The sequence below is a fragment of the Notolabrus celidotus genome, chromosome 18 (genome assembly GCF_009762535.1).
Source record: "Notolabrus celidotus isolate fNotCel1 chromosome 18, fNotCel1.pri, whole genome shotgun sequence".
Lineage (NCBI taxonomy): Eukaryota > Metazoa > Chordata > Actinopteri > Labriformes > Labridae > Notolabrus > Notolabrus celidotus.
In genome coordinates, this window is record NC_048289.1 from 29,926,765 (window position 1) to 29,951,031 (window position 24,267).

General features: G+C 43.8%; 1 protein-coding gene across 3 annotated transcripts in view; it reads right to left on the minus strand.

The window, feature by feature from the left end:
• The window catches only part of LOC117829816, a 133,609-nt gene that overhangs the window by 71,599 nt on the left and 37,743 nt on the right, over nt 1-24,267 (minus strand). For all 3 annotated transcript variants that reach the window (XM_034707511.1, XM_034707510.1, XM_034707509.1), the window contains 4 exons: nt 15,736-18,230; nt 13,159-13,276; nt 12,177-12,717; nt 6,898-7,365 (listed from right to left, as the gene is read on the minus strand). In XM_034707511.1, coding sequence (XP_034563402.1) covers nt 6,898-7,365; nt 12,177-12,717; nt 13,159-13,276; nt 15,736-17,955 — 3,347 coding nt within the window. In that variant the 5' untranslated portion in view covers nt 17,956-18,230. The remainder of the gene's footprint in view (nt 1-6,897; nt 7,366-12,176; nt 12,718-13,158; nt 13,277-15,735; nt 18,231-24,267) is intronic.

Genomic DNA, 24,267 nt, shown 5'->3' on the forward strand with positions numbered 1-24,267 from the left:
GTTTATACCAATCCTTTAAAAAGTCAATTTTCATCCTCAGATCCATGCCGCTGTTATTGTTTAACCTCAAACCCGAGCAGCGGTACAGAGGCAGTCACAGTCATCGTATCTATGAATAGAAGTAATCAAATCAGCCTGGTCTGGTGAATCCTGGCACCAAGAGAGGAAAATTTGAATTCTCCCTTTAGCCAAACACAACACTCAGACCCTCTGATCCTCACAGCAGGCAGGTGAGACCACTTCCTGTGAGGGGGACGTACCTGTGACAAGACCGCCTCATGGACAAAAACCTCTCCTCTGCGACCGCAGGGGAACCGTTACAGCAGAAGACAGACTGAGTCCTCATCTCCGTCCCCTGACCGACACCTCGCCTCCGCCTGCTGCTGGCATGCACCACCCCTCCTCCTCCTCCTCCTCCTCCTCTCCTCCTGGCCTGGGCACCTGAACGCATCACGGTCCAGACCACAGAGCGGGAGCTAAAGCACACCTGAACTCGCACCGAAGAGGCCCGACATTCCTCCGCTTGTTCTTCCCAGAGTTTGACCGAGACTTCATGAGTCCCTCTTTCTCACTCTCCCTCTGTGTTTGCCGTCATTTGATCTTCACAGCGAGTTTCCTTCCCCCCAAAGTAAAGAGCTGTTTGTCCTGCAATGCCTCTCCTTCTCTATCTTTTCCCCTCTGAGTCTGTTTGTTTCTGTTCCCTCTTTTCCTTCCCTCCCTCCTCCTTCCCTCCTCCCTTTCTCCCTCCCTGCCTCACTGTGTAAACGCTCACTGTCCCCCACTGACCTTGGATTCAAGCATGGCATGAAACTTGGCTTGTCTATCGCCTCAAAATCCCCCTCCCTTCCTCATTTCATTCCCCTTTCTCTCCCTGGTGAAGCATCTCCAGTTACGCTCCCTCACTTTGTGCATGGTTTGGGTGTTGTACACATTCTAGTCTTCCTTGTTTGTGGTCTCACCTACAGAGAAAACAAAGATCCGCGGTGTCAGGTGTAAACTCACAGGGATATCTCTTGGGTGTGTGCCTCTAAAGCGCCCCGAGGTGTAAAGATTTGGCCCTTTGTCAGCGTCTGAGGCGGCTGCAGAGTCTGTTTACAGCACACGCTCACATCAGGGCCTGCAGGAGTTTTCATAATCGCTCCAGTTTAGGCCGCGCCACCTGTTTGATTGTTTTGTGAAGAGCCGGCACAAAGCAGAGAGGTCCTGGGAGAATTCACCGGTGTCAGCCTCTGCTTTAACGGTATCCCTCGCATAATTGCACCCCTTCTCAGTCCACTGCGCCCACTCTGCACAATGAGCCACTGTCTAATGGCACAGACCATCTGAAAAGGCTGATGCGAGGGGAAAAGGAGGAGGGGGGAGAGAAGGAGGAGGCGGAGGAGGAGGAGGAGGAGAGGGCTGAAATTCCAACTTTTATCAAAGTATGAACAAGCCCTCAGAAATATTTGTCCGGTCGTCTCGCTCCTGGATTCCTCAGCTCCGGCGCTGCCAGAGTTTGGGCCGGTTATAAAAACGAAGATAAGATCAGCGCAGAGCAAACATTTACCTGAGCTGGTGAGGAGAGATTTGGTTCACATGTAGAGAGTTTTATCAGGAAGTGGAGAGGCAACAATGTGAGTTTGTGTTTAAAGGCACAGAAACAGGAAAAAAGAGCAGAATGAAGCCGCTGTGGTTAACCTTTGAGAGAGTACTCATGCCTTAAACTCTGAAACTGGAGACTGGATGCTTCTTGTGACACACACGCTAACTTAAGTCAGTTTGGGGAACTTAAACTGACCTATAACAATAACCTACAGACTTAAAACTAACCCAGGAGTTTGTGTTTGATGTGTCCAGAGATTGGAGTCCTTTCTTTTTTGCAAGATTCATGGTCACAACACATACATGTTCCTCCGCCTGCTGTTCTGGTCTGCAGACTTCAAAAGAGACAAAAATACAACCAGACTAAAACAAGAGTGACTCTGACAGAGACACCAACATACCACAGGAGAAGAACAAGACTCAATGGACCGAAAACTTCTGAGCTAACTTTGCTTCAATGCATGCTGCCTTTACAACTTCAGGACTAATTCTACCGAAGCAGCAACCTCCGGTCTTAAAATATGAAGCCCATGCAGAAGTGCTAAAACTGCAGTTCCTTAAGCGTCCACTTGAGGCTGGCTGCAGAAACACAGGAAACCACATACACATCCATTCAAAGAAGACGATCTTTACAGTAGAAATAAACATGTTTACAGCCTGGTACAAAAGATGAGTGTAGTCTGGATAGCTCATTTCTTGATCGGCACACACTGGACGGGGGTGAATTCAATTCTAACTCCATTGTTAAGACATTAAACTTATGTGTTTTGCCCAAATAAGGACATGGCTGACTTGATTGAGAGGTGGGCACACTGTAGCTGTTAGCAAAAAGGCTAAAGGCCCGCCTCTTTACTCACACTAGCTCAGATGAAGTTAGGTTGTGTTCAGCATCTTAATCAAGCGGCAACCTCGGGTCTAAAAATATGAAGCCAATGCGGAAGTGCTAAAACTGCAGTTCCACGAGTGTCCACTTGAGGCTGGCTGCAGAGACACAGGAAACCACATACACACCCATTCAAAAGAGACGATCTTTACAGCAGAAATAAACATGTTTGTGGGGTGAATTCATTTATAACTCAATCATTAAGACATTAAACTTACGTGTTTTGCCTAAATAAGGACATTGCTGACTTGATCGAGAGGTGGGCACACTGTAGCTGTTAGCAAAAAGGCTAAAGGCCCGCCTCTTTACTCACACTAGCTCAGATGAAGTTAGGTTGTGTTCAGCATTTTAATCAAGCGGCAACCTCCGGTCTTAAAATATGAAGCCAATGCGGAAGTGCTAAAACTGCAGTTCCTCGAGCATCCACTTGAGGCTGGCTGCAGAGACACAGGAAACCACATACACACCCATTCAAAAAGACAATCTTTACAGCAGAAATAAACATGTTTACAGCCTGGTTCAAAAAACAAGTATAGTCTGGATAGCTCATTTCTTGATCGGCACACACTGTACGGAGGGTGAAGTTGGTGAAGTGGCAATGTCAAAGATATTGAGATTACGAGTCTTCCAATGAGAGGCACAGCTGACGTGATTGACAGGTGGGAACGCTGCAGCTGTTGGCTAGGAGGCTCAAAGCCCGCCTCTTTACGTCACAATCGCTCGACAGAAGCAATATGGTGACCGATTGCCCTCAAAACAGCGCTTCAGAAACAGATGGATGTCACAGATACTACATCCATATTTTATACAGTCTATGATTCTATCTGAATGTTGCAGAAAAATAACAGAGAAAAACTGGTTCCTTGCACCTTGCACTTTAAGTTAGCAGCATCATGAACATCAAGGAGAGCTTGTAGTGATGAGGATGAAAGTCAACCAGCAAACTGTAACCTGAGGTTTGGTTAGCTGGTAGACATTTCTTAAGAGGACTACTTTTATGCTTTGAGCACATTCAGTCTTTTCTTTCTCACTTCTACTTCAGTAAAGATGTTAAATTAGTAATCACACTTTTATACCTCTGCTACCTTTGAGTCTGTCTCCCTGAAATCGACACAGATATAAATCACCTCTAACTGACCCACCTGCATCATGCACTCATCAGAAACTCTGAGCTATCCTCTTCTGCCACCTAGTGGTCGAAACAGCAAGGTGACCCGGTGCAGTCACTCTACCTCTGCAGTGCTGTCACAGTAAGTTAGGATGACATCCACAACAGAGCCGGTTCACACGGGAGGAGGAGGAGGAGCTCTGCTGAGATCATTTACACATGAAGCCACAGGGAGTGATGTCACCGATTTCTGCAGAATCATGTTGAATCACATCTTGAAGATTGGAGATTTAGGATGCTTAAGAAAGCTGATTTATTGATGTGGAGAAGTTGAATATGTTTTTATGAAGACAGCATTAAGACAAAGGATCTGGGATGTAAATAAAGTCTCCGTGCTGCAGATGGGAGCTGCAAGAAGTTAAAATGAAGTCTTTGAGACTCACACGGCCAAGGTGAGTCTGCAGCAGCCATCTGCTCCTGTCTGACATGCCTGGACCTCACACACACACACACACACACAGAAACAAAAGCTTGCACATCAAAATTCACCTACTGATACAGGTGCATGCACACACCTAAACACCCACAGATAGCGCAGATGGAGCGCACACACACACACATACACACACCGGCTGCCTGGCACACAGCAGAGGGACCACACGCAGCCTTGTAGCGACCTTCACTCTCAGCTCCAGAATAGCACTGCAGCACCGCTCTGCACAGACGGAGACACTCTGGAGACTGACAGCAGCCCATTAGCAGGGAACTGACCGTAGCAAGGAGCCAATCACAACCGCGTTTACACAGAAATAACTCAGAACGGCTTCAGTTTGTGACAGCTCCAAGAGATCCTGCAGAACTTCATTCAAATGAGACAGGTTTAAATAAAACAGGGTTCAGTCCTGAGAGACTAACACACATATTTGCGTGCTGTACTTTTAAAACTATGACGAGTGGTGTGTTTGATATGATGACTGTGCACTCCTACTCGCTGTGTTCGAGTGTACAGAGGAGGAAAACTTCATGCAACAACAAACATGACCCAGATCTTCACTGAATCACTAAAGCAGAGGTCGCATGAATATCAGTTTTCAACACCATCAGCTACTTCCCTCACTTATCCTTAAATATGATGACAACATAAGCAGCATGTGTCACTAACATGTGCGTTTATCTGCTGCTAAAACAGGCTCCAATCTTTTAGGTTCACATTTTGCGACCCGACTAGTCATGCCCCCAAAGTTTCCTACTTTGATTTAATACTTGTAAGAATCAAATGATCACAAAGCCTCTTTTATAAAACCACAGCATCAAAGGGGAGGAAGTCACTTGTTGCTCTCTCACTTCTCTCACGACAGCTTTAGGGGTGAAAATGAAACAGTGGATCTGTTGTTTTTTAAAGGTTTGGTGCTTTTTGATGCTATTGAGTATAAAAGAGGAAAATATTACATCTTTTTGAAACATGTGGTGTCCAAAAGTGTCGTGTTTTTGACGATCCTAGCTCCCAGAGAGTTTTGGGATTAGATAATACCTTATTGATCCCGGGGGGAATTTGGTTGTTGCAACACAGAGATAGAGCAAGTAGAAGTTACAAAAATAAAGGAAGAAAAAATAGAGTACAAAAAAAAAAAATTATAGTAAAAAAATATAAATACTATTTAATAATAAAAATAATAAATAAAATAGATACATAATAATAATAACTATTATAAGTATTATTAATAATACTAATACTACTACTTATAATAATAATACTTATAACACTTACTATTTGTATTATTAATAGTAGTAACAATAATAATAATAATTATTATAAATAATTATAATTACTACAATTATAATATCAATAATAATAATAACAATTCATAATAATAATAGTAATAATTATAATAAGAACAATAATAACACTAATAATAATTATTAATAATAGATATATAGAATAAAAATACAATTAATCAACAATAAAGGTATCAACAAATGTTTCACATGGTATAAATATTTATAATGAACTTTAATTATATAATTATAATATGATATATATAATTAAGTCAAGACAAGTCAAACTTTTATTGTCATTAAACTGGATAGCTTGTATACAGCTGAACGAAATTGTGTTTCTCACATGGCAAGTGCAAATAAAACGACAGACAATCAATACACGGACGAATTAAAGCACCAGTGAGGAGTTTTTAACTCATTATGTAACAGATTGAAATTAATATTGATGCCCCCACATGAGCTACAAAAGGAAAGACAACCCTCAGCAAGGCGACTTATTCATACTATACAGTTATTTATAATGTCTGAACCCACTGCCTGTCTGGGAAGGTGTCAGATGAGGCGTTTAAGTGCACACTAATTATAGTCTCTTTAATGCTTTCAACGGCAAAGACACTCGATCATCGGTCTGTTAAAATAGAGGAGGAGGAAATACTTATTCCACATGTACAGGATGAAATTAGTGAAGTGATAAAGGGTCCTGCTTTGTCTACACGGGATGCCAAAATCAATGCAAAGCAAGCATTTCCCTCGGGAGGTGGTGGAGACCAAAATGGAGCAAAGAAGGAGAGGAATTTTAAACTTCTTACAGGTGTTTGGAAGCAAATGCTGCTTTGTGTCCAATTATAAACATCTGCAAACTCATTCATTCATCTTTTCTTTACATGACAGTGAAGTGTGTATAGTGTGTGGTACTGCCCCCAAGTGGACAGAGTGATGCATGTATGCAGGTGTGCTGCAGTTTAGTGGACAGTATTTTACACTTAAGGAAGCTTGTTTTACCTGAAGCTTTCATTGTCGCCTGAGCTTTGAAAAGAGCTTCATCAGGTTGACAGTCAGGACAGATTTACAGATAAAAACTGTGTGACCGACACATTTATAACAATCTATTATGATGATAAAAGACATGAGACCAAAAAGGTGCTCATGGAACTACACAAAATATGTTAAATAATGTTTTATGTCTGCAAAAATCTTAAATATTAGAGCTTTGTGATAACGCAAGGTGTTTTAATTGCAATATATTGCAATAAAGTGAAAATATTTAAAGGAAGTATGTGAACTAAAGTGATTAGGCTTTTATTTCTAAGACATTAGGATAAAACAAAGAAAGCAGTGAGGTGTTCAGGTGCTTCAGGCTGTCTCTAAGAGAGCTGCAATAAGTTTTACAGCCACCAGATGTCACTGTGACGAGTCAGAGGCTTCAAAGCTTCAACATTTTTTGGCAGAGAGCCTGAAAGCTTCACCTGCTCATCCGTTTATCTTCCCATCATGCTTGAGTTTCACGCGTTAATATTCCTGATGTCTTGTTGTGTTGTTGACTCACCTTGGTAAAGTGAAAGACAGGTTGCTGTACCAGCTGCTCCCCAGCTGAGTGCAGTCCTGCCCTCTGTGCGGCGTGTCGTCTGACCCGCTGCTCAGCCTCTCGCTGGACGGTGCTCTGGTGGCGTCCGAGTCCCCCGTCATCGTAAAGATAGAATCGGACAGACTGGGCCTCTCATCGTGTGCCAGCGGGGCGAAGCTGAGCTGCACGATCTGCCGGGCGCTCTGGCAGACCGGAGCGTGGATAGCAGGGGTTAGTGTGGGGAGGTCAAAGGTCAGGACCGTTTGGGTGCTGGACGTGAGCAGCTCCTCGCTGTCCAGGCTGTTGTACGACGTCCCTTTGGCGCGGTGAGACTCCATGATGCTCTCGAAGTGGCGGCTGAAGGTGTCCTCCGCCGCCAAACGAGGACCGGAGACCAGGATGGGGGACTTCAGGGCCGGATGGTGGTTGTCAAAAAAAGTTTCCATCGGCCTGAACAGAGAGAGAGAGAGAGAGAGAGAGAGAGAGAGAGAGAGAGAGAGAGAGAGAGAGAGAGAGCTCACTAATAATAAACAATTCAACATGTGTCAACAAGGAAACATCTCCACAAAGAACCCTTATTCTTCCTTTCATTAGTGTCTCCATGACAGGATGTGACACCGTGAGAGAGTTGTGACTAATTCGAGCATAAATGTCATCAAACCTGTTTATGATCTATTTGAAAAATAGGATATGGGTGAAGTCCAAACTCACATTAAAATGTAGGTCAGGGGAAAATCCTGCTACACCAGAGTGTTGGTGAGTATTTTTAGATTGTTGTGACACAAACATCCAGCTTTCTGGAGTCTGGAGTCAGGCACTAAGGTGACTACAGTCTGATCCCAATCTCCACCCTGAGGCCTGGACGCTGATTTAGAAAGACATCACACAGGCAGCGAATCCTCATGATGTTATAAAGTCAAACTCTAGTGTGTATGTATGATTCTTAAAGTCCTGTATTTGTGTATTTTTTAAAACATAACCAACTCTTCAACCCTCCTGTTATGTTGTGGGTCAAATTGACCCTTTTTAAAGTCTATTTTAGGCAATATATTCCTTCCAAACCTGCTAAATGCAGCATAAAAAATCTGGGCAGCATGTGACAGAAGAGGTGTTGTGTTGATTTATGAACAAAAATTCTAAATGTAAAATAAAATAAACAAAAATCTATGTCATGTAAAACTATAGTATTTATATTTAGGGCTTTCCAATGTACATTAAAACAGTTTTAACATGAATTTGAATGAAAACAATTGAGTTATCCTCATTAACCATGATCTGTGAGGATTAAAGAACACCACTGAACTTAATCTTGATTTAAATGGTTAGTAATGGAGTTAAAAATTAGATTTGAAAACATGTGTATTTGGATTTTTGGGGGTTCTGATATTTGGATAATTGAATATGCCCCAGGTCAAATTGACCCAGGAACATTACTGCTGTTCCAGAGAGACGAACATACCACTTCAAATATCTCGGACTCACCCTGGACAATAAACTCAACTTTGATCAACACACCACTGACATTCACAAACGCTGCCAACAAAGACTCTCTGCCATCCGCAAACTCAAAGCACTTTCTGTCTCCCCCCCACCTTCTACTGTTACTGTACCAAAGCATCATCCAACCCATTCTCCTCTACTGTTCCCCCTGCTACTACAACATGCTAACTGTCTCCAACAAAAACAAACTCATACACACCACAAACACTGCCACCAAAATCATCCGCCTCCCCACACCCAACCTGTCTGACCTCAACAACAGAGCCATCATACGCAGAGCACGGACTATAACACTGGACTCCCAACACCCCCTCTACTCGGTCTTCACACTACTCCCCTCCGGTCGCAGGTACAGATCCCCTTACTGTAGGCGAGCCCGGTTTGGCAGAAGCTTCGTCCCATCGGCCATAGCACTGCTAAACAGAATGCCACTGTAATGTGTCCGGTGTGTTTATATGTGTCCGGTGTGTTTATATGTGTCCGGTGTGTTTATATGTGTCCGGTGTGTTTATATGTGTCCGGTGTGCATATATGTGTCCGGTGTGTTTATATGTGTCCGGTGTGTTCATATGTGTCCGGTGTGTTCATATGTGTTCGGTGTGTTTATATGTGTCCGGTGTGTTTATATGGGTTCGGTGTGTTCATATGTGTTCGGTGTGTTTATATGGGTTCGGTGTGTTCATATGTGTTCGGTGTGTTTATATGTGTTCGGTGTGTTTATATGTGTCCGGTGTGTTCATATGTGTTCGGTGTGTTTATATGTGTTCGGTGTGTTTTATATGTGTTCGGTGTGTTTATATGTGTCCGGTGTGTTCATATGTGTCCGGTGTGTTTATATGTGTCCGGTGTGTTTATATGGGTTCGGTGTGTTCATATGTGTTCGGTGTGTTTATATGTGTCCGGTGTGTTCATATGTGTTCGGTGTGTTTATATGTGTCCGGTGTGTTTATATGGGTTCGGTGTGTTCATATGTGTTCGGTGTGTTTATATGGGTTCGGTGTGTTCATATGTGTTCGGTGTGTTTTATATGTGTTCGGTGTGTTCATATGTGTCCGGTGTGTTTATATGGGTTCGGTGTGTTCATATGTGTTCGGTGTGTTTATATGGGTTCGGTGTGTTCATATGTGTTCGGTGTGTTCATATGTGTTCGGTGTGTTTTATATGTGTCCGGTGTGTTCATATGTGTCCGGTGTGTTTATATGTGTCCGGTGTGTTTATATGTGTCCGGTGTGTTCATATGTGTCCGGTGTGTTCATATGTGTTCGGTGTGTTTATATGTGTCCGGTGTGTTTATATGTGTCCGGTGTGTTTATATGTGTCCGGTGTGTTCAGATGTGTTCGGTGTGTTTATATGTGTCCGGTGTGTTTATATGTGTCCGGTGTGTTTATATGTGTCCGGTGTGTTTATATGTGTCCGGTGTGTTTATATGTGTCCGGTGTGTTCAGATGTGTTCGGTGTGTTTATATGTGTCCGGTGTGTTTATATGTGTCCGGTGTGTTTATATGTGTCCGGTGTGTTCATATGTGTTCAGTGTGTTTATATGTGTTTGGTGTGTTTATATGTGTCCGGTGTGTTTATATGTGTCCGGTGTGTTTATATGTGTCCGGTGTGTTTATATGTGTCCGGTGTGCATATATGTGTCCGGTGTGTTTATATGTGTCCGGTGTGTTTATATGTGTCCGGTGTGTTTATATGTGTCCGGTGTGTTCATATGTGTTCAGTGTGTTTATATGTGTTTGGTGTGTTTATATGTGTCCGGTGTGTTTATATGTGTCCGGTGTGTTTATATGTGTCCGGTGTGTTTATATGTGTCCGGTGTGCATATATGTGTCCGGTGTGTTTATATGTGTCCGGTGTGTTTATATGTGTCCGGTGTGTTCAGATGTGTTCGGTGTGTTTATATGTGTCCGGTGTGTTTATATGTGTCCGGTGTGTTTATATGTGTCCGGTGTGTTTATATGTGTCCGGTGTGTTTATATGTGTCCGGTGTGTTCAGATGTGTTCGGTGTGTTTATATGTGTCCGGTGTGTATATATGTGTCCGGTGTGTTTATATGTGTCCGGTGTGTTTATATGTGTCCGGTGTGTTTATACGTGTCCGGTGTGCATATATGTGTCCGGTGTGTTTATATGTGTCCGGTGTGTTTATATGTGTCCTGTGTGTTCATATGTGTTCGGTGTGTTTTATATGTGCCCAATGTGTGCATATGTGTCTGGTGTGTATATTTGTGGGATGCGGGGCACCATTGCTGTGAGGCTGGGTGGATGTTTATGGTTATTGTGTTCATACATGTATTCCTGTACAGACGGTGGCAACAAATCTCCTTATTAAGGACAAATAAAGATCTATCTATCTATCTATCTATCTATCTATCTATCTATCTATCTATCTATCTATCTATCTATAACAGGAGGGTTAAACCCGCTCTGAAAAACCACAGCAGTGATAAACTACAGCTGTCACTTTAAAGGTTGTACAGCTTAGCTTCGCCCTGCTGGCACACAACGACGACGAGAGACCCAGTCTGTCAGATTCTATCATTACAGTGACGAGCGTTATCATTACTAATGACAACTAATGAGAGAACTATGGTGGTGTATCGCATTCACATGAGACAAGAAAAAATCTGCTCTGTTTTTCTGAATTAATGACACACTGCTACAGTAAAATCCCAGCAGCACCTGAAGGCCACATGAGGACATAGACTATACACGCCCCAGTTGTTCAGATGAATCCAGTTTTATTTACTTTGTGTTTAAGACATTAGGAGATACTTGTGTCTGTAAGTTATATAGATGGTATTGTCAACACTACGAGTCAGGGTCCAGGAGGCAGACACCCTCTCTACTTTTAAAAGTATCTATCATCACTATCATCTCTCTCTCTCTTCATCTCCCTCTATCCCTCTCTCCAACACGGTCTCAGCAGATGTGTGTCTAACATGAGTCTGGTCCTGCTGGAGGTTTCTGCCTGTTAAAGGAAGTTTGTCCTTGCCACTGTAACTGTAAGCAAAAGAGAAGAACGTTTCTTCCTCCATCAGTACCTAAAGTCTCTAAAAGTAGTATGGGAGGTAGAGCCTTCAGTTATCAGGCCCCGTTCCTTTGGAATCATCTACCAGTCAGGGTCCGGGAGGCAGACACCCTCTCTACTTTTAAGAGTAGGCTTCAAACTTTCCTTTTTGATAAAGCTTATAGTTAGAGCTGGATCAGGCTTGGACCAGGTCTTATTTATGCTGCTATAGGCTCAGACTGACACACTGGGATCCTGTCTCACCCACTGTCTCTTACTTTAACTCTTCCTGTCCCATTAAAGTTACTAACCATAGACCTTTCTGGAGTCCCTGAGCTCCCTTGTCTCGTAGGTTCCTCTGGATCTCTGCTGCTGTGGACGTGCCAGACTCCAGCTGCTACAACTACTACTATCCGTCTCTCCACTATCATCTCTCTCTTCATCTCCCTCTATCCCTCTCTCCAACACAGTCTCAGCAGATGTGTGTCTAACAACAGTCTGGTCCTGCTGGAGGTTTCTGCCTGTTAAAGGAAGTTTGTCCTTGCCACTGTAACTTGCTAAATGCTGCAAAGTGCTCTGCTCATGGTGGATTAAGATGAGATCAGACTGAGTCCTGTCTGTAAGAGGGGACTGGACAAACAATAAATCCTGAAAAGTTAATAAATAAGTAAATAAATAAATAAATAAATAAATAAATAAATAAATAATTAGATAAATAAATAGTGTGTTTCTGCATGTGTTTCATGTTCACCTCTTCAGAAGGTGACCGAACACCTCAGGCGCCTCCTCCGCCGCTGACCGCTGCTTCCTGTTGTCCCCTTGCATCCTCACGCTGGCCCAGCTTACCATCTCTTCCTCATCTTCTTCCTCATCATCATCTTCCTCCTCTTCTTCCTCCTCCTTCACCCCTGCCTCCTCCCCATTCATCCCCCTGTAGGCCTGACCTCCCAGAGGGCTGCTTCCCGTCCCCGAGGTGCCCTGAACGCTGCGGTTACTCCCAAACGCTGAGTCTGCGTCTTCCTGCTCGGCCAGCAGCACCTCGTCGATGTCCGTCTCTCTGTAGCAGCGCAGAGGAACGGCGTCCAGGTCGGTTTCCGAGTACTTCAAAGTGCGCCGGATGATGCCGGTTTTGGGCGAAGTCCCGATGATAGTCGGAGGAGGGGTCACCAGCTCGACCTCCACGTGCTGGACCTCGTGATTGGCAGAGAGCATCGGCAGGGAGGAGGGGGGAGTCGGGGTGGGAGACTCACTGGAGTTACCACTGGGAGGAGCTGTGGAGGTTTCCAGATAATCTGCAGGTGGAGAGGGTTAAACATCATCATCTGTGGTCCACATCAGGATCACAACACTTGATCTGGTCAGACCAAAATGAGGCTGGAGCACCAACTACTTACTACACCGGAGAGGTCAGAAAGATGGAGTTAAAATCCGCTTTTGTAGAGTATAAACATTCATCAAACATCAATCATCATGTTTGATGTAAATCTGCATGCACAACTGACTCTGCTGCAAACTGAGCTGCATCTTCTTGCACCTCTCCATCACACGGGATCACTCACGAGACTACACACACTGACACGCTGATATCAAACACGACTATCCTCTCTATTTCCTTTGGATTCCTTTGACTTATATTCCTCTGAAGGCCGGAGGAAGGAGGGATGAAAACAGTCCGCTCTAGTCTGAGATGAAAGAGCAGTAACTAGATGAAATTGAGGTGGACATGCTCTCACTTTTCTCCCCCCTGCTGGCAGCCTCCTCAGCAGGGGTCCCGAACAAAAACTCCCACTTGGCACGAGCGATCCTCTGGCAGTGGAGAGAGGGCACGGGCACCGCACAGCCACTGTCCGTCTGAAACACACACACACACACGCACACACACACACACATTGGAGACTGGCTCTGCAGTGCAGCAGTGACACAACAGCCAGACATTTTGGTAAATCATCTTCCTCTCATGGAGCTCAAAGTTGGGACTAACACTCTGATGTGTCTGCAGTAAGTGTTGACCTTGATCCAGAGGGGGATTAGCTTAGCTTAGCATAAAACTGGGAGCATAGAGGAGTGTTAGCCTGGCTCTGTTAGAAGTTAAAACATCATCAACACGTTGATCTCATCAGTGTTACATGAATATGCGCGCCAGGCTGGCAGGGTTCCCATAATTCCAGTCTTAATGCTAAGCTAAGCTAAATGTCTCTTAGCTGTAGCTTAATAGTTTGATAGTTTGGTGTCAGCTTTTTTAATCGTTCTCTTGGAAACAAACCAATGAAAGCTTTCTGTGAGGCAGTTTGTTTATTTGAAATGTGAAGTTTTACAGTATTTAGTGATTTAAAGTCGTGCTTTGCAGGAAACAATGTTGTGTTCGTGATGCACGCTGCAAAGTGCCACACGTCTGCACAGCTTTCATGAAATTGGGCCGATTTTTGTAACTGCAGAATGTTGACTGTGCCTGTTTTCTGAGTGTTTTCTGAGTGTTTTCTTACCTTTACACTCGTCCACTAGTCTGATTTTAAATTTCTGTTAGCTGGAAATATTAGTCCCAGAGAAAATCTCCACTAATAGCACCTCAAACTGCATCAATTGCTTCAGTTGTCAGCATATTGCATAAATTATATTCCAGTGCAAACACTTCCTTAAAGTTTGCTCTTGTTTTGCGTCTGAGTTTGAGTCTCCTTTTGTGAATTAGAATTCTGTGCACAGACGTGAGTCAGTAATAAAGTGTGAAGGAAAGAAGGCAAGCCCCCACACTGACTCTATGCAACAATCACTTTGATAAATCAGATATTTCAACGCCTTTGTCTTCATCAGGTCAACATAGTGTTAAATTAATTGCAGCATGGAATACAAGTGAGGGCTTACCTTCTTCTCTGCTGCCATTTATTGATTTCTGAGCAACCTTCAACCTTTGGAATTGTCTTATTGCAGCCTCTCATGAAGCAAACAGCTAATTCTTTGAATATGTTCATCCTGAGCTAACTGTTTTATAAGACTCAGCCAACACAACACTAAACAATACTGCAGCAGTTAAATTCAGAGACGGATCTCATGCACAAATATTTCATTTAAGTAAAAAAAAAAAATAATAATAATAAACCAACTGAGAAATTTAAAATTAAATTAAAAAATCAATAAAAAAACACACAAAATAAAGTAGGTAATTAATTGAAATTAAATAAGAATAAATATATATAATTTTTTTTTAAAGTAGTTAAATCAGTAAATACAAATATTTAAAATAATAATAGTTAGAATAAGAAAAAATAATAGGAAGCTGTCTGTTTCAAACTATGAGCAAGTGCAGGCATGCAAAGAATATTTCCTTAAAGTCCATTTTAAGATTATTTTATATGTTTTTAAATCTTTAAATGGTCTCGCCCCGCCCTACCTCTCTGAGCTGATCCATCTCTACGCCCCTGCTCGGTGCCTCAGGTCAGCTGATCAGCTGCTCCTGGAGGTACCGAGGTCCAAGCGGAAGCTCAGGGGGATAGGGCTTTTTCTGTCGCTGCTCCCAAACTGTGGAACGATCTTCCTTTAGCCGTCAGACAAGCCCCATCACTGTCCACTTTTAAAACTAGTCTTAAAACCCATTTTTATTCCCTGGCTTTCGACTCAGCATGAGACCCTGCTCTTGTTTTAGTGCCTTTTTATTTTTATTTTTATTTTTTTTCAACTTTATTTTATCTTATTGTTCTTATTGATTTTATGATTTTATTGTTTGTTTTTATCTGTTATGTTTCTGTACAGCACTTTGTGTCCAACTGATGTTGTTCTTAAAGTGCTTTATAAATAAAGTTGAGTTGAGTTAAATATAACCTTTAAAAAAAATACATACAAAATAAATAATTGAATTCATTAAATTTAAATTTAAATTAATACAAAATAAAATAAATACATTACTTTAATTAATAAGAATTCAAAATAATAAATAGAATAATTGAAAAGCAATTGAAAGCGATCTGTTTCTAACTATGAGCAAGCACTGGCATGCAAAGAATATTTCCTAAGATATAAAACTCTAACATTGACCCTGAAGTCTTTGAATATTATGATTAATGTGCAGCTTAAGAATTAAAACGGTGTGGAAAAGCCACTAAAGGGACAGTACGCCTCTTTTTTAAATGTTGGGACAATGCATTAAAGTTCCTGAAAGTCTTCTACCAAGATGCATAAAAACTTGAGACTATGATGTTGTCTTATGTGTGTGCAGACCTTTAAATTTGTATCTCTTGTGATGTTATTCCTGAAAAAGCTGAATAAATATTCTAGGAGAGGAACAGAAACAAACGCTCTGTTTGCGGTTCAGCACCCACCTGTATTCCTGAGGTGGCGGCCCCGGTCTCGTTGCTCTGGTGGCTGGACTGACTGGACTCTGGGGACACACAGTCCCTGTCGCCCAAGCTGCCCGTCACCCCGCTGGAGCTCCGTGAAGACGACCCTCCCATCCCTCCGTTCTGCTCCCCCTCTGCCGGCTCCTCTGCTCTCTGCAGGCCCGGCTGCTGCCCCACCCCAAATCCATCCGCCTCATCGCCCTCGCCCTCCTCGTCACAGCCTTCATCTTCATCAGGGGATTCAAGTGCCACAGGTCCAAGGAGCAGGATCTCCCTCCTCCTCTGCTCAGCACGTTTCTGCTGAGCTGTGGGACTGAGCGGCCTGCGACGACTACCGGATCGACAATCTGTACTTTGATTGCTTACAGACCCAGACCCAGGCTCTGGGCTTGGATTCGGGCTCTTCTCTACATGATCGCTCCACTGCTGCCTGGACGTCCAGCTCACCGGTGCCTCTTCAACACCCTGATTGATAAAGAGTCTCCGAGCTAGCTCCGTGCAGTCCCCTTTCTCAAAGCAGCTCAGGTCTCCTCTGTCTGCGCTCGAGGCCCAGCTCTCTCTGGTGTACTGCGGGGGCTGACGACGATGCAGGGTGGGGGTCTCCGGTGATCGCAGCTCAGCTTGGAATAGCCTCGGATCCCTCAGAGGTGAGCCGAGGTCGGTGGGAGGATGAGATGGGCGATACACACGTGAAGGGATGGCGGGGGAACTGTGAGGCGTGGATACGGTGGAGCTCTGCTGCTGAGACCTCTGACTGCAGTCCAGCCGGTTTGATTCAAAGTTATTGAGAGAGTTCGTTTCTTGTGTCTGCGACTGCAAGGTAGAGTTATCAAGCTGGTGAGAATCATTGTTGTCAGTTGCTGGCGTCTGTTGGTCGTTTAAAGGGATGTTCATCTTGAGCGTTTGCTTTGACTGTTGTGCGTTTGTTGCTGAGTTGTGATATTCTCCTGCAGGCTCGCCTAAAGCGTTGTGCAGCGAGGACCGCCTGGCCTCTGTGAAAATAGAGGAAACTTTGGTGGCCTCCTCTGCGAGCCTGCGGGCGACCTCAGGACTCTGAGCGGGAGAGGAAGATTTACTGTCACTTAACTGGTTCAAGCCCTCTATAACATTATTGCCAAGTTGTAGGATTGCTCCCTGCGGTGAAGTGCTTCTGTTGCAGGTCCTGTGACTGTGAACGAGTCTTTTGCTGGCTGGACTGCCTGACGTAGATCTGTCCTCTCCAGACCAATGAAGAGGACTCTGACACTCTGGTTTAGAGAGTGGAGACTGCCTGGACTTGGAGGACAGCTTGTCTGATACTGGACTCCAAAAGCCTGGCCCAAAGGCCTGGCTCCTGTCTGTGATGTGGTCTTTGGGGTGCATGCTGATGTTCTGACGCTGAACAGGAGACCCGGCCCAGGACTGACATCGTGGTTGGTTGTAGCGTGAAGACGGTATGTTCTCGAGCGCATGGGCGAGTTTGATCCTCAGTAAAGGAGAGCCGAACTCCTCCACAGCCCGCTGGGTAGCTGCCCTGCCGATGGGGTCCAAGTGGGGTTGGCGAAAGCCGGGAGAGAACGTCTGCTGGTGACTTCCAGGAGATCTGAAAGTCAGTTTGGGACTAGAGCTGCACGATGAATCTGGACTCCCAAACCAAACTGGGTCACTGAGTCTTTTACGAAAATAACAGGGATTGGATCGATCCTCCCGGGTTCTCCTCTCACATGGAGAGTTGCGTGGACTGTCCATGGTCTGAACGTTCGACTTCTCGATGTAACTGAAGGTGACCACGGACCGCTTACCATCGCTGACTTCTCCCTCTTTTAACCTCGGGCAGTTCGGAGACGATTTAGGAACGGTAACTTTTCCAGGAGAGAACATCTTTGGAGAGTGAACTCCATCACAGGGCGCACTCCAGCGCTTGGTGACTTTAGGGGAGCTGCTGGCCTGCTGCGGCTGAAAGCTGACGCTGTTTCTAGGAGGAGATGTGCCGTGTGTGTGTGTGCAGTCCTGAGCCAGACGCTGGGGTGTAGAGGTCTTGCTGCTGGTCTTGCAGGTTGTCTGGCTGGCGAGCTGAGACAGGAGTTCTCCTGGACTGTCCTTAATTGAACGCTCCTGAGCAACCCGTTCTCCTTTGTCTCCAAACCCCCCCTTCCCTCCGTTCTGATCTGGGGCAGACCTCACTTCCACATACAAATGAAGGACTTTACCAGACTGGGACATGACCTCCTCTCAGGCCAAAATGAGGACAGAGGAACAGAATCAGAGAGAGCGAGTGTGACAGGGTGTAAACGACGAAAACAAGAAGCTCCTCTTTGTCCTTTTTAATTTGTTGGTTTGGTTTGGTTTTTCTGCTGGTGCTGAGTGTCAGTTTATTTTTAGACGGTCCCTCTTCTCCTTCCCAGAGCGTCTGTGTGCAGAGCAGAGACACACGGGCTGAACGGCCAGAGGACAAACATGCCCGTGGGACGCCTCCAGCAGCTCCCTATCCTTCATACCTGTGAATGAAGAGAGAGAGAGGAGGATCTGTTATGTTTTGCGTCCTCAGGAGACGGAAACACAGGAGATATTTCAGGATTAGTGACGCATGAATGGAAAATGCTCGTAGTGCGAGCAGTTTCTCTCTCCTGCAGATCAGGGTGAATTCTTGAGATATGTGAAACCAGCATTAATGGATAAAGCTGGTGTTGCACTAGATGATAACCTTATTGTCAAATAAATCACAGAATAATGTGGATCAACTTTAATTCCCAATGCACCTGATGCCTCTGCAACAACCTGTGACGTGTGTCTGAGCCTCCCTGCATACAATAAACATGCAGTGTGAATGTTAAGAGTCATTTTGAGTCTTCTTTGTAACTCTACCGACCCAATCTCTCCAACCTTCATCAGATACTTCACAAAGTTTAAGCTCAGTTGGTACTAGGAGGCAATGGTAATGATTTTCGAATATTCATTCAAAAATCGAAGAGATACTTGAATTTTTTCTCATTTTAAAAGTAAAATTTTTCATAGTTTTTATCGGTGCCTGGTTGTAATACAGTATTCCCGCCAGACAGTGGCGATAGAGCGTCTTAAAGCTGTTTGCTAACCTTATTAAGTAACAGAAGAAGAATGCTAACTGCATTAAATAGCAAAAGAAGAAAAAACTAGCGTCAACAGTCGCTGCTATTTTCTCTGTTTCTGAATCTCACAGTACTACACGTGTGTCCAGAGACTGAGCATGGCTGTAAAATGTAAACACACACGCCACGCCGCGTCACAGAAACACCAACATAAAGATCGAGGCAGACGCTGACAGTGCCCGCTACTAGCAGCACCTCGTCCTGCTGCTGGTTAACGTGACTGATCCACAAACGGGCTGTTAATGGGACAGGTGTGTGTGTGTGTGTGTGGGAGGGATTATCCGAATAGTCGTAATAGTATTTTGGCTTGAAATGCCCATCCCTAGTTGGTACATGGTCCTCTGATATGCATCTGCAGACCAACAGGTGTCCAAGGTTAGCCAAACAAACCAAGCTGCAACCTCCGTCCAATGTGAAAGTATAAAGCAAATGTAAAAGACTGCAGTTCCTCAAGTGTCCACTTGAGGCTGGTTCCAAAAGCCAAGGAGACCCATTTCAGACCATGTTTACAGCCTGGTATAAAAAACAGTTTGGGCCTTACTACATATCTCGTTGGCTAAAAGTTAAGTGTAACTAGTCATAATTAGGGGCGTGGCCAAGATGACTGACAGGTGGCTGCGTTGAAGACTCAACTGGAAGACAGTTGGGCATCAGCTTAAGCAATCTTTATTTATAAAGCGCCAAATCCCAACAAATGTTCTCCTCAGACTCTTTCCAATCAGAGCAGGTCTAGACCGTACTCTATGTTCTATTAGTAACAAAGACCCAACATCAAGACCGGATCAGATCCAGTCCCATCTTCCAGACAGGACTCAGTCTGATCTCATCTTAATCCACCATGAGCAGAGCACTTTGCAGCATTTAGCAAGTTACAGTGGCAAGGACAAACTTCCTTTAACAGGCAGAAACCTCCAGCAGGACCAGACTCATGTTAGACACACATCTGCTGAGACCGTGTTGGAGAGAGGGATAGAGGGAGATGAAGAGAGAGAGAGATGATAGTGGGGAGATGGATAGTAGTAGTTGTAGCAGCTGGAGTCTGGCCGTCTACTGCAGCAGAGATCCAGAGGAACCTATGAGACAAGGGAGCTCAGGGACTCCAGAAAGGTCTATGGTTAGTAACTTTAATGGGACAGGAAGAGTTACAGTCTGGGAGTTTGACTTTATCCTATAAAAACCAACCACTACAGTCACACCTGACTGAGACTACATCCCTGTCTGAACACTTTGACTCAAACTGGAGTAAACCATGTTTAGTTGGGTTCAACAGATCTGATCTTTAGTCTCCTGAAGCATGGATGATTTGGGATTTGTTAACAATTAGTGAAATGTACCACCTCGTCTGCCTTCCCCATTACAGCCGGGTTAAAACAGAAGAGAGGAATGCGTAGAGGTGATTTGTCTTCCTCTTGGCAGCCTGTTCCTTAAGGCTCCATAAATAACATGCTCACAAACAGAGGTTATTGGTAAATGAGTCATACAACATAAATTATAGTACTTTAAGACTTGAACAGAGTAACAGCACTCTCTGCCAAAACTACAGGGAAGCAAATGGCTATAGATAGTCAAGGTAGAGCAGATGAAGAGGGCAGGTTTCTGAAAATAGCAACAAAGATAAAACACACAGATTGTAAACAGACTCAGAGCTTCAGATCAGTGCAGCTTGTTTAATGCACTCCTCTTGATACTTACGGACATGACTGAACTTGTTAAGGGCAGCTGATTAGATTCTGCCTCATTAAAGGGAATCGGCTCTTTATAAAGACACCACGGTTGTTGTGAGAACACTTGATGTCAAGTAGAGGACAGTTCAGGTTTGTCAGGATTGTTGTAGAGAAAGGACATGAAGGGATGTTATTACAAAGCTCTTATAATATCAGTGTCCTTTATCTGTGAGGGGAAATGTTTTGAATGGGTGGAACAAGAATGTGTTCGACGTCTGCAGCCTGAGGAGGGACTCTTCTGAAAGAGATGAAATCTATTTTTCAACACGGACATATTTACTATTTGTTAAGTTTAGTCCACTGGGAAGTCTGTCGTATGATGCAATACGATACAACGCGAAACGACTAGATAAGCTGAAATACAGCACAAATACGACACGACATGATACGACACAATATGATACAATAAGATAGGAAGACACAAGATAAGATATGAAGCAAATACTACACAACAAGATACGACAAAATATGATACAATAAGATACAGTTACATAGGATACGACACAATACAAGAAGACACGAGATGACATGAGGACACAAGACACAAGATAAGATAAGACACGGGCGGCTGTGGCTCAGTGGGTAGAGTCGGTTGTCTATCAATCAGAAGGTTGGCGGTTCAATCCCAGCTCTGGCAGTCACATGCTAAAGTGTCCTTGTAGTCAGAAAGACTAGAAAAGGGCTATATAAGTACAAGTCCATTTACCATTTTCAAAAACACAACAAGATAAGATATGGAACAAATAAAACAGAATAGGACATATCACGACACAACAAGATAATATAAGGCACAATTACTACACGGAAAAATATGATACAATAAGATAAGATATGACAGGACACAATACGACAAAACAAAGTACGACCCAACAAGATAAGATACGACATGTTACAAAATCATATAACATGGCAAAAAACACACAAACCAACCATATATAGCATATATACTGTAGCATACAAAGTACAGTCATGGCCAAAAGTTTTGAGAATGACACAACTATTAATTTTCCCAAAGTCTGCTGTTTCAGTTTATATAATGGTAATTTGCATATACTCCAGAATGTTATGAGGAGTGATCAGTTCAACTGCAATTAATTGCAAAGTCCCTCTTTGCCTTGAAAATGAACTTTATCACCATAAACACATTTCCACTGCATTTCAGCCCTGCCACAAAAGGACCAGCTAACATCATTTCAATGACACACAGGTGTCACACACATTAACACAGGTGTGGGTGTTGATGAGGACAAGGCTGGCGATCAATCTGTCATGATTGAGTGACTGGACACTTTAAAAGGAAGATGGTGCATGACACCATTGTTCCTCATCTGTTAGCCATGGTTACCTGCAAGGAAACACGTGCAGCCATCATTGCATTGCACAAAAAGGGCCTAACAGGGAAGTTTATAGCAGCGAGTAAGATTGCACCTCAGTCAACCGTCTATCCAATTATCAAGAACTTCAAGGAGAGAGGTTCAATTGTTGCCAAACAGGCTCCAGGGCGCCCAAGAAAGTCCAGCAAGCGCCAGGACCGTCTCCTGAAGGTGTTACAGCTGCGGGATCGGGCCACCACCAGTGCAGAGCTTGCTCAGGAATGGCAGCAGACAGGTGTGAGTGCATCTGCACGCACAGTGAGGCAAAGACTTTTGGAGGAAGGCCTGGTGTCAAGGAGGGCAGCAAAGAAGTCACTTCTCTCCAGTAAAAACATCAGGGACAGACTGATATTCTGCAGAAGGTACAGGGACTGGACTGCTGAGGACTGGGGTAAAGTCATTTTCTCTGATGAATCCCCTTTCCGATTGTTTGGGGCATCTGGAGGAAGGCTTGTTCGGAGAAGACGAGGTGAGCGCTACCATCAGTCCTGTCTCTTGCCAACAGTGAAGCATCCTGAGACCATTCATGTGTGGGGTTGCTTTTCGGTCAAGGGAGTGGGCTCTCTCACAATCTTGCCTAAAAACACAGCCATGAATAAAGAATGGTACCAGAACGTCCTCCGAGAGCAACTTCTCCCAACCATCCAAGGGCAGTTTGGTGATGAAGAATGCCTTTTCCAGCATGATGGAGCACCTTGCCATAAAGCAAAAGTCATAACAAAATGGCTCGGGGAACAAAACATTAAGATTTTGGGCCCTTGGCCAGGAAACTCCCCAGATCTTAATCCCATTGAGAACTTGTGATCAATCCTCAAGAGGCGGGTGGACAATCAAAAACCCACAAAGCATTGATTATGCAAGAATGGACTGCCATCAGTCAGGATTTGGTCCAGAAGTTGATTGACAGCATGCCAGGGAGAATTGCAGAGGTCTTGAAAAAGAAGGGTCAACACTGCAAATATTTACTTATTGCATGAATTCTGTGTAATTCTCAATAAAAGCTTTTGATACTTATGAAATGCTTCTAATTGTATTTCATTATACCATAGAAACATCTGACAAAAACACCTAAAAACCCTGAAGCAGCAGACTTTGTGAAAATGTAATATTTGTGTCATTCTCAAAACTTTTGGCCATGACTGTAATGTGATTTGACTTGATACAGTATGATACAATACGATACACAACACGCTATAATCCAACACCATACGATAGATGCTTCAATATGAAACAGTATGCTAAAGCAACGCTCACACGTAAAAAAACATTTTTAAAAACAGCAAACAGAAAATCCTGTTCACATCAGAGGTGTTTCTATCTCCACCATGGAAGGAGATTTTAAAAAACATTTTCGTGGGGACGTAAGGCAGAAACATTGAGAAAAACTAAGTTTTACAAAATATCCACATAGGAGTGAACGGGGCCTAAGACAAGATACAACACGACATGACAAGACCAAGCGGCAACCTCCGGTCTAAAAATATGAGTCCAATGTGGAAGTGTTAAAAGCTGCAGTTCATTGTGGATCCGCTTGAGGCTGGCTCCAGAAGTACCAGAAGTCACATACACATGAATGGGGAAAAGACGATCTTTGCAGCATTAAAGGGGACATATCATGCTTTTTTCATCAACATATATTGGTCTAAGAGGTCCCCAAAACATGTCTTTAAAGTTTATGCTCAAAAAAACACTTTGAAATCAGATTTTGGTCTGCCTGAAAAGTCCTCTTCTTCATTCCTCATCAGAACACTCTGTTTTCTCTCTGACCACGCCCCCTCAGGAAGTGGATGTGCCTCGGCTCTCCAGCACGTTGATCTAATGTTTACATGTTGGCTGAATATACACGGCTGCTCAGAGATCACGTTACTTCAACCCTCTGAATCTGATCCTGACGGAGAGGCGCCTGCAGCAGGACCTTTCTGAACCATTGGTCACAGATTTAGTGTTTCTTGTTGTTTTATTTGTCAGTATGTCGACGTGTGTCTTGGTACACAGCTACGAACATGTAGCTATGTGGCTATGCTAACTAGCGCTAGCACTTATCCATGATAAATAAAAATCATCCACTAGATCTTCAAATCTGCAGACGTGGGGAGTAAAACCGACCTTTGTGTTTATTAAGACAGCCTACAACTAGCATGCCTCCCTCCTAAGCTCCTTGTTAGCACACATGTGTGCAGGGAATGAAAAACGGAGGAGGGGTTGAGTTGTATTTTATACAGTCTATGGGCTGAACAAGCTCCGAGCTCTGACTCCGTGACAGACCGGATATTGTTGTTACGTAACAAAAACACGGAAGTCTGAAATGGCTGG